This window comes from Diadema setosum, chromosome 9, assembly GCF_964275005.1.
Source record: "Diadema setosum chromosome 9, eeDiaSeto1, whole genome shotgun sequence".
In the NCBI taxonomy this organism is placed as follows: Eukaryota; Metazoa; Echinodermata; class Echinoidea; order Diadematoida; family Diadematidae; genus Diadema; species Diadema setosum.
Window position 1 is genome coordinate 36,029,246 of NC_092693.1, and position 10,079 is coordinate 36,039,324.

At 39.5% G+C, this 10,079-nt stretch overlaps 1 protein-coding gene across 1 annotated transcript; it reads left to right on the forward strand.

Moving 5' to 3' along the window:
- Nucleotides 1-1,513: 1,513 nt before the first annotated feature.
- Nucleotides 1,514-9,864, forward strand: LOC140233351 (juvenile hormone acid O-methyltransferase-like). The gene is made up of 4 exons (XM_072313458.1): nucleotides 1,514-1,703; nucleotides 4,117-4,436; nucleotides 7,017-7,152; nucleotides 9,351-9,864. Exons 1-4 carry the CDS (start codon nucleotides 1,514-1,516, stop codon nucleotides 9,521-9,523), a joined length of 819 nt encoding a protein of 272 aa, XP_072169559.1. The 3' UTR covers nucleotides 9,524-9,864.
- The last annotated feature ends 215 nt before the right edge of the window (nucleotides 9,865-10,079 follow it).

Consider the following 10,079-nt stretch of genomic DNA (forward strand, 5'->3'; position numbering starts at 1 on the left):
TCACCTGAACGAACAAGCGAATGGACTATAACAGGTGTGCATGATATATTAAAGGAACATTACACTTCATTCTACTATACTTAAGATATAATTAGAACATTCATAAATCAGTTAAAACATGTGATTTAGAGCAACACAAGTGAAAGAGAGTGCGGTAATTTTGAGAGATTTTTTCCTGTCCATAGTGAACATGCTTGGCAACGAAGATATCAGGACACATGATTAGAAAAAAAAAATAATATAATTTCTTTACCATGCCACTGCAGCTGGTATTGTGTGAACACATGGTAACATAATCACCTCTCAAATATACTAACCAAAGAGTTCTGTCTCCATTTTTGTCGTATCTCAATGAAACACACCATGAGAATACGTGTATTGCTACATCTCTTGCCAGGCCGTTTCTTAGAAATAGTGTCTTCTGGGAGATGTGCATTGTTTCTTAAAACGAGCTCTTGAGGGCTGACCTCGCATTAAGGCTATCTTCCTATTGTATAGGAGTAGCCATTCATGGTAGTTCGCTAGTAATCTGTCATTGACGTGCGTACGTAGCGCTCGTATGGCAAGCCGCTTTAACATTTAATCCTATTTCTTGATATCAAGAATTCATTTCTTGAGTGAATTCTTGATATCAAGAAGTCGATTTCTTGATATCAAGAATTCATTTCTTGATATCACGAATTCAATTCTTGATATCAAAAAATAAATTCTTGATATCAAGAATTCGACTTCTTGATATCAAGAATCAAATTCTAGAATTACATTCTCGATATCAAGAATTCATTCATTGATATCAAGAAATGAATTCTTGATATCAAGAATTCATTTATTGATATCAAGAAATGAATTCTTGATATCAAGAATTCATTTATTGATATCAAGAAGTCGAATTTTTGATATCAAGAAATGATTTTGTGTTGTTAACCAAAGGCAATTCTTGATATCAAGAAATCGAATTCTTGATATCAAGAAGTCGAATCCTTGATATCAAGAAATGACTTCTTGATATCAAGAAATGACTTCTTGATATCAAGAAGTCAAATTCTTGATATCAAGAAATAGGATTAAATGTTAAAACGGCTTGCCATACGCTCGGTCGTGAAATCGCCTTGAATTGAGTAACAGCCCTTTGAAAGCCACAAGGCAAGATATCGCATTCTTCAGATCCGTGACTTGTTAGAGTTCTAAGACTACGGAAGAGATTAATAGGGATAACTCGACCTGCATAAGGGTAGTTGTAACAATTTCTTGTCTTTGCTTCTGATCACCAAGCGCTGTTCGTATAGCCAAGGAGTTACCAGCAACTGGTAACTTCTTGCCTCGGGTCAAATAGATGTCGGTCATTATGTGATGCGTTGCGTAATACTGCTCGTAAAACTGCTGGCTGAATCTCAAGTTGCTGGTAACTCCTTGGTATAGCCCAGCTTGTACCATTACTATCAACCAAGGAGGTATCAACTTTTGTATCAACTTTTCGAAAGAAAAAACTATTTTCCACTCCTCACAAGTCACAATGAATTCTTGGGATGCCGCCGGTGCCCGAACGTACCTGGATGCCAGCGAGAATGGCGGTCCTCAGAGTGACGTAAGGAAGCTCGTGCTCAAAGATTTCGACTTCAGCCTTAGCGACGAGGTGCTCGATGTCGGGTGCGGGCCGGGGACGGCGTGCGGGGAGATCGCACCTTATGTCAAATCCGTCAAAGGTACGTATAGGTCCCCTACACGTCGTAAATGCCAACGTCTTTGAAGGGAGAAAAACTGCCGTCCTAACTCTGTCTCTCTCTTATACATTGTACTTGTAGATTAAAAAAAAAAGTAAAACCTCACAAAACAAACAAACAAACAAAAAACATTGGACACGATCAACCATGGCATCCTCTCAGAAAAATTAGAACATTTTGGTGTAAGAGGCATTGTGTTGCAGTAGTTTCGGAATCACCTCTCATACAGTTTGCAGTTGTTACAAAGATCAAAATATCCAGTAGTAGAAGGATCACGTGTTGTGTTCTGCCAAAGTCAATCCTATAGGACCAACACTGTAATGATTTGCCAAGCTCAGCTGACTATCTTTTTTTTTAATTCAGCCTATACAGACTATATTTGCTGATGATTCTAACATTTTCTATACTTTCTTCAAAAGTCGAACAGAAATTGGCTTGAATGATTGAAATTACCACCGTATGTCTCAAAGGATGTAGGGCCTACACACATGGTGTACTGTCAATAAATTAGCTATAAATTTGAAGAAGAATAATCATAATTTAATGCTTTATTACGTGTGGGGGTAATGCATGCACCCTTTAAACACTGCTTTTTTAGCATTTCTTCCCATTTCCAGCATTTCCGTATATACTTACAATATTTTGTGAACTTATCCTTTATTTCGTATCATGGTGAAACTTATGTATTCAACTTCTGTAAAATATTTTTATGTTTCTGTTGGAAATGGAAAAATGAATGAATGAATGAATGAATGAAATGAATAATTATTTATGGTGAGAAAAGGACCAAGGCACCCCGTTGTAATTGAAGATGTGTTAAGAGTTTCTGAAACAGTTATAGATAGAGTTCGTGTCTCATCTTTTTTTAGGAATTAAAACTGACCGCATCCTGATGTGGAAGGACCAAATTCAACATATTGCTAGATGCATTAGGCGCAAAATTGGTTGCTTTTTGAGTTACAATGATGTTATGTGTCCAGATGTTCTTATGCATGCTTTTGTATCAATTCTTTATACTATCACACATTATGCTATGGAATTGAAGTTTGGTGAAGAGGTTACAAAAGCCACCTAAATTGTATATTTCTGGCACAGAAATGGCCATACATTAATCTCTCCAACAAGTACTATAATAATAGGCCACTTTTCACCAGTCTAGAAATATTGGACTGCATGATGTTTACAATCTTCATGCACTTGCATGCAGTATGAACACTTGCCATATTGTTTGTAAACGATTGGGTATTTACCACATTCTTGAATGTAATACATTGTATTACGATATGATGAATTACACCAATAGCACCAGAGGCACATGAGCACTCAATGCTAAGACTCCCTGAACGTAAAGCAGCCCATGGTACGTAGTCTATTTTCTTTGAAGGAGCGAAGTTTTGGAATCGTTTCCCGCAAAGTATTTGAAAGGCAAAAACAATGTTTTAAGACTTCATTGTTCTGTTAACAAGGATTGATGCTAAAGTATAAGTTAATTATGTACTAATTGACAGTTTTTGTACTACATGTATGTTTTCATTTTTTTTTCCTATGTGGGGAATGATTGAACAACCATTCTCAACATGCACTTGTGTTACTTTTGGTTATTATTTAAACAACAACAAAAAAACAGAGGATGAATACATTAGAAAAGCTACATACACATTAATATCATATCAGTATATAGGATCAAAAATGTTCATTAAATGACACATTCATATATGACATAACAAAACATTGTAAAATATTCACATACTTAAAACGAGAAGGGAGATATGCTGGAATGTTACTTGGTAATGAATTCCATTCTCGTGCAGTCTTGAGATAAAAAGAAAATTTGAAATAATCTGTTCTTGCAAATGGGATATATATATATATATATATATATATATATTCATATTATGATCATTTCTACCACATCTGTTCGCTTGTGGAATTCTATGTTCACCATATCATTTATCATTTTGTAAAACATTACAAGTCTGAAATACTTACGTCTTGTTACTAATTTCGAAAAATTAATCTTTTGCAACAACGTGTCGTAACTTGTTTCCCAGTCTTACAAACCTCTTCTGAACACGCTTAAGTACATTAATGTAAGATAACCTGTATGGATCCCATGCAGCAGCACAATATTCTAAGCATGGACATATATGAAAGTGAATTGTACAAGCTGATTAAAACATGTGAAGGACAATGTAAAAAAAGTTCCGATTGAGTGTTTCATTTATCATTATGCCTAGATATTATTACTCAATTATACATATTATACATAATTATTATACATAATTTCTTTCCGTATAAAATACATTCAACATATGATAATTACAACGTATGAGGACCAGTGTTGACGCATTTTGATATTATCTATATTTTCTGATATCTGTCTCAATTTCCACAGGAATCGACCTATCTCCAGGCATGATTTCTGTGGCCACCCAAAAACACGCCGCCCCAAATGTCGACTTTGTCGTCGCTGACGCACATTCCTTCGGTCAGGGATGGGAGGAGAAATTCGACAAGATCATTAGCCTCTGCATGCTGCACTGGTGCAAAGATCAGCAAAGAGTTCTGCAGAATATTTTCCGCTGCCTGAAACCAGGAGGGCGTGTCCTCCTCTGCTTCGCTCTCCAATCTCAGCTAGTCAGCAAGAGGTGTAAATATGGAGAAACAGCCGATACGTGGTTGAGAGCTCACCCGAAATGGGGGCCTTATCTCAAGGTATGTTTCCAAGCAAATACAAAGTCTTGTTTAATACAGACACGCGCAAAAATGTAAAGATATATTGTATTATACAGTAAACCTCGGATAAGTCGACGTCGAGTGAGTCGAAAATCACTTAAGTCGAAGCAAAATAAAAAGTCCCGATTTTTCCCTATGTATTTTCTCTAAGAAATATTTGGATAAGCCGAAGTACGAGAGTCGAATTTCGGCTGTGTCGAAGCAAAACATTCAGTCCCTTTTGTACAAAATACACATAGTTTACATCGCTTGAGTCGAAGAAGATTTGTCTGGCATTCTCATTATGAAAGGAGAACAAAAAAAATCGGCATGTCGCAGATCCCCGTCCCTGACCTGCTGCAGGTAAGCATGCACACTCAATATCTTACACCGTACCGCTCCGCACGCATGTCGAATACATACACATGTATACATGTATACACACAGCACATCGATCCATACTTTATCCATACACACAGAACATCCATACTTTATCCATGTCAAGCCAGAACTCCTTGGTCAACCAATCGCTGCTTTAAGGCCAAGTGGGCGGAGCTTGTTTGTGCGTGCCCGGCTGGCTGTACAGTTTTGTTCAATGGAGGTGGGATGGGCCTGGGAGAGTTTGTCTCAGGGTAGGTTGACAGAGATGGCTACCTATGTTGCACCATAGATGTAGCACATGCACATTGCCACATTAGCGCAGACATTCTCAAAACTACGTTTAACTACCAGTATTGATACAAATTCCATGTTCAATTTAGAACAAAATAAGAACATTATCTTCAAGAACAGACAAATTTGAATGCAAACACACACACGCACGTACACGCACACACACACACACACATGCATGCAAATGTACTATAATACATGTACATAACTGTGAGTCGAAAAAAAAATCGACTCTCGCGAGAGTCGAAGTTCACTTAAGTCGACGCATTTTTGTCAGTCCCGAGAGCTTCGACTCATGCGAGGTTTACTGTATTATATATAATGTGTACATGTGTATATGTGTGCTTGTGTGTTTGTGTGTGTCTGTGTGTGTCTCATAAGGTCAGTTTCTTGTCTTTTTGAAGAACTGCACGTCCTCTATTCCTGCAGACATGACTGTCTGCCATCCATAATAATCTGACTGAATAAACCACAACGACCAGCTCCTCATTTCTCGGTATGATAGGCAAGTCTCAACGGGGTCATCCCACCAGCTCAACACCCATGAACTCGATACTGAAAAAGGGCCATGAGTCATACAGCCCAGGAGCTCGACACTATGCAAATAAGGCCCACATTTTCAACACAATAAGAACAACAACAACAACGACAAGAACGAAAACTATTTAGGGCTTCAAGTTTGGGTCTTTGAAAATGACATCACTCATGTCTAGGCTGCCACCTTTCCAGCTAAACGATAAATGGGCTGGACGTCAAATGTTTCCCTTTTCTTATCGCTTCACTTGTTACCGATGGTAAATTACGCGAATTCCCCTACCGACTGTCAAGAATTATTACGGAACTAAGTTCTTACGCACAGAACTTGCAATCTTCTCTGGAACTGTACTGCATGAAATGATGTCAATTGAGGAAATCTATGATATTGCAGCGATGCATCGTCCTTTTTTGTGTGCTTTTGTTTTGAACAATTCTCCTCAAAACGGTATTTATAATGATTAATAGATATCTATTAGCAATGATGTATCTTTTTCCTGAATCATTAAAATATCTCGATAGAACTTTATGCTAGTTGCTGTGAATTCATAGTAAATCTAAATCTTCGTTGACGACTACCACTCGTACTACTGTGAACCCCTCCAGCTGTCCAGATAATATTAAGCGGTTGTACACATCGACATAGACCATTTGTAAACACTTCCTTGTAACTTTGTTTCACAACACAAAATTGGACCTTTTTTCAGCAGGTTGATCTTAGTTTATGCACCATTTCATAATTATAATTCTTGCATTGTTAATTTCTTTCTTATGCCAATATTGGGACACCCCGCACAAAAAAAAAAAACAGAAAAAAACACACGCCCTTAGCGTTGGTCTCCCTAGATGCCGCTGTTCGACCTGTCGAGCTCGTTGGGCCCTCATTTGCCTAAAGTGTCGAGCTCTTGGGCCTTTCAATCTATCTATCACAGTTGTCGAAGTGGCGGACCGTACAGCTCGTATGGCCTACATTACTTGATGTCGAACTCATGGGCCTTGTTCACTTAGTGTCTAGCTCGTGGGCTGTATGACTCATAGGTGTCGAGCTCGTGACGTGCACCCAGTCTAAACAATGAATGATTTCACAGGCACGTTAGGTTACATTGGATGGTCAAAATCCCTTCTTCTATCACAGCGTGTATTCAATGTGTGAATTGTTTGAAAACCTTCCATTACTTTCACATGATATACTCTGCGTCAGAAAGGAACATGTTATACTTAGATAACGGTATGAGAGAACTTCATTTTAGCAACAAGTTCAAATGAATCATTTAAATCTCAATAACCATGCTCACTAAGTGATTGTATGCGTTCGCACAATCATTCAGAGTTAAATGCATTTCTATTTTCTCATGCAACGATTTCTTTCTTCAGGACTATGTGCATGAGCAAACTGACTGGCTGTGCGCAGACGATTTCTTGAACATGTTTCAGTCAGTTGGATTCAAAGTTGTTTCCTCTCGAGCTGCTGAGGTCACGTGGATCAAATGGAATGCTGCCACAATGAAAGGTACAATTAGAAGTACTAGTATTTCATCAGTTGGTTAGGGTCTGCTTCGAGCACTCTGCACCATCATTACTCCATAACATCACCAGAGTGTTGTCTTCGATCGAACGCAGAAGTGAACGCTCGTGTTTATGCTTAATTTGCGAAGGCAGAGTCAGCGTTTTGAAATGCTGATTCACGGGAGCACTGTTTATGCTCACTTTCTTCGAGCCTTGGAAAGAGCGTTTGCGATTGCTTCTCTGACCTCAGCCGAGGCAGGTCAAATTGGGGCGCGCGCTGCGATCGGTGGCCTGGCCGCGGAGAACAGCTGGGAAAGACATGCGTATGCATGGGAAAACTGCACAGGCCAGGGTAGCTGGCTGGCCGGGCGCGCGCCTTTAGATGAAAAGGAAAGGCGTTTAGATGACGTCACTCTAAACGCGTTTAGAAACGCTGTTGCGTTCATGCTTCCCCGTCAAACGTGATTAGTCAGAAATGCCGATCTTAAACGCACCTTTTTGGGTGCGTTTATGCTTCCATTTTGGGGGTCAAAATCAGGCTTTTGAAACGTGATTAGTGCAAAACGCTGTTGCGTTCATGCTCAATTCGATAGAAACGCTAATTCAAAACGCCGATCCAAAACGCACAAAAAGGTGCGTTCACGATCGGCGTTTCTGACTAATCACGTGTGACGGGGAAGTAAAAACGCAACAGCGTTTCTATACGCGTTTATAGAGTGGCGTCATCTAAACGCCTTTCCAGTTCACGTGAAAAAGCGCGCGCCCGGCCAGCCAGCTACCCTGGCCTGTGCAATTTTCCCATGTACTGTGCATGACGCATGTCTTTCCCAGCTGCTCTCCCAGAGCAGCTGGTGAAGGCAGGCTTTGTATGGAGGACCGGACAAGCCTGCCAGGATAAAATCAACAGAATTAAGGTCCGTTATGTGTGAGTTTTATTATAGAAAATATATTTTTACCGCAATATTAAAACGTAGGAGATAAATGGAATTAATGATAGTTAATACGCGAGACTGTTAACTACACATTCCGATTTTGTCAACAACCCGTCGATGAAATAAATACTCATATTTTACATCATTGTCTACAGTTCATGTACGTGTGTATTAGTAACGCAATCTAAATTATATTAGACATGCTACGGAACATGAACAATGCACACACTCAGGCCAGAACTTCCAAAAAAAGCGCGCGCCCCAAATGACCTGCCTCTGCTGAGGTCAGCGAAGCAATCGCGAACTCTCTTTCCAAGGCTCGAAGAAAGTGAGCATAGACAGTGCTCCCGTGAATGGCGTTTTGACTCGGCGTTTCAAAACGCTGATTCTGCCTTCGCAAATTGAGCATAAACACACCCTTTGTGCGTTTTGGATCGGCGTTTTGAATCAGCGTTTCTATCGAAATGAGCATGAACGCAACAGCGTTTTGCACTAATCCCGTTTCAAAAGCCTGATTTTGGCACCCAAAATGGAAGCATAAACGCACCCTAACACAGCAAGAATGTCAGTCAAATTGAGACCCATTTTGAAATAGCGGACGGGGGATGCTGTGTCATCTTACAATAAATTGTATGTTCGGATTATTTTCGTGGAAAACAATAAAAATCTAGAAGAGCACTCCGAGACCTCCGCCAAGCAGCCATGATTGGTGACACGACATTTGCTCTTGCCACAACTGCTCCAGTCTTCAAATATTTTCTCCAAGGACTTGGGGTATTAAGTGTAAGGGTGGTGAAGAGTTTTAGGTTTAGTTTAATGTGAGGGTTAGGGTTATGTATATGACTAGAATTTATGGTGGACTTTGGGTGCAGATATATTTCATGGGTACACATTCGCCGGAGCCGATTAAAACATCGCCATTTCGTAGGCAGTATCTTCAACACAAACATAGAGATATAGGGACATCTATACATTAACACATTTAGTGAAAATCTTATCATCCATTGTTGAGCTATTGGGAAATTAAGCTTATTTTATGTCCTTTATGAACCTATGCCCTTTGAATTTGACCTTTTGACCCCCTGACTTATTTTTTTTTTCTTTACTTCACTATGAACACAGTCACCAATTTTGATGGAAATCTGATCACCTGTTCTTGAGTTATTGGGAGATGAAGCTTAGGATGACCCCTATTTTGACCTTTAACCTTTGACGGCCCTGAATGTAGACGACAATAAGATTATCATGATTGTGTCTTTGCTGTATGCAGATCAGATTAGAAGTCTTCTCGGGCACCTCCAGCGTATACCTGGCGATCTGCAGGACGAATGCCTCGACGACATCCACAGGTGGTTGGTCGATGTGACGCCGAAGACTCCCGAAGGACTGCCGATGGGTCCGACCGGAAGGCTTGAGGAACTCCATGTTGTAGCGACTAAATAACAACATTAAACATGACGCTAGATATATACTCTTCTTGTTGTTGTTGGTTTGTTGTTTTTTTTTTTTCTGCACCTGTTGGTTACTAAGACCTTATATTTTGCCCATGACGCTGCTTTCACTTCAGTAGTTAGTGAACTTGTACCGATGCTGGTTTATCCGTACGTAATGACTACTCTAAAATGACGGTGATTAATAATTTTGATATACAAAAGAGTTGTCAGCGGTCAGGATTCAATAGCAGAAGCGTACAGATCGTGTGCATGTGTTCGTGGCATTACTGGATAATAGATGGACAATTCCAGTTCTTTTGTAGATGATACATCGCCTTATTATGTACTACAACGGCATGGCTTGGTTTGAGGTATTCTTTGTTGTTGTAAGAATAAAGTTAATCGTTTGTCACACGAAGCGAGGTACACACAAATGTGTTTACCTCGCTTCGTGTGACAAACGATTAACTTAATGTGTTTACCTCGCTTCGTGTGACAAACGATTAACTTTATTCTTACAGATTCTACCACGATGAACATTTTCCGTACTATTCTTTGTTGTTGTT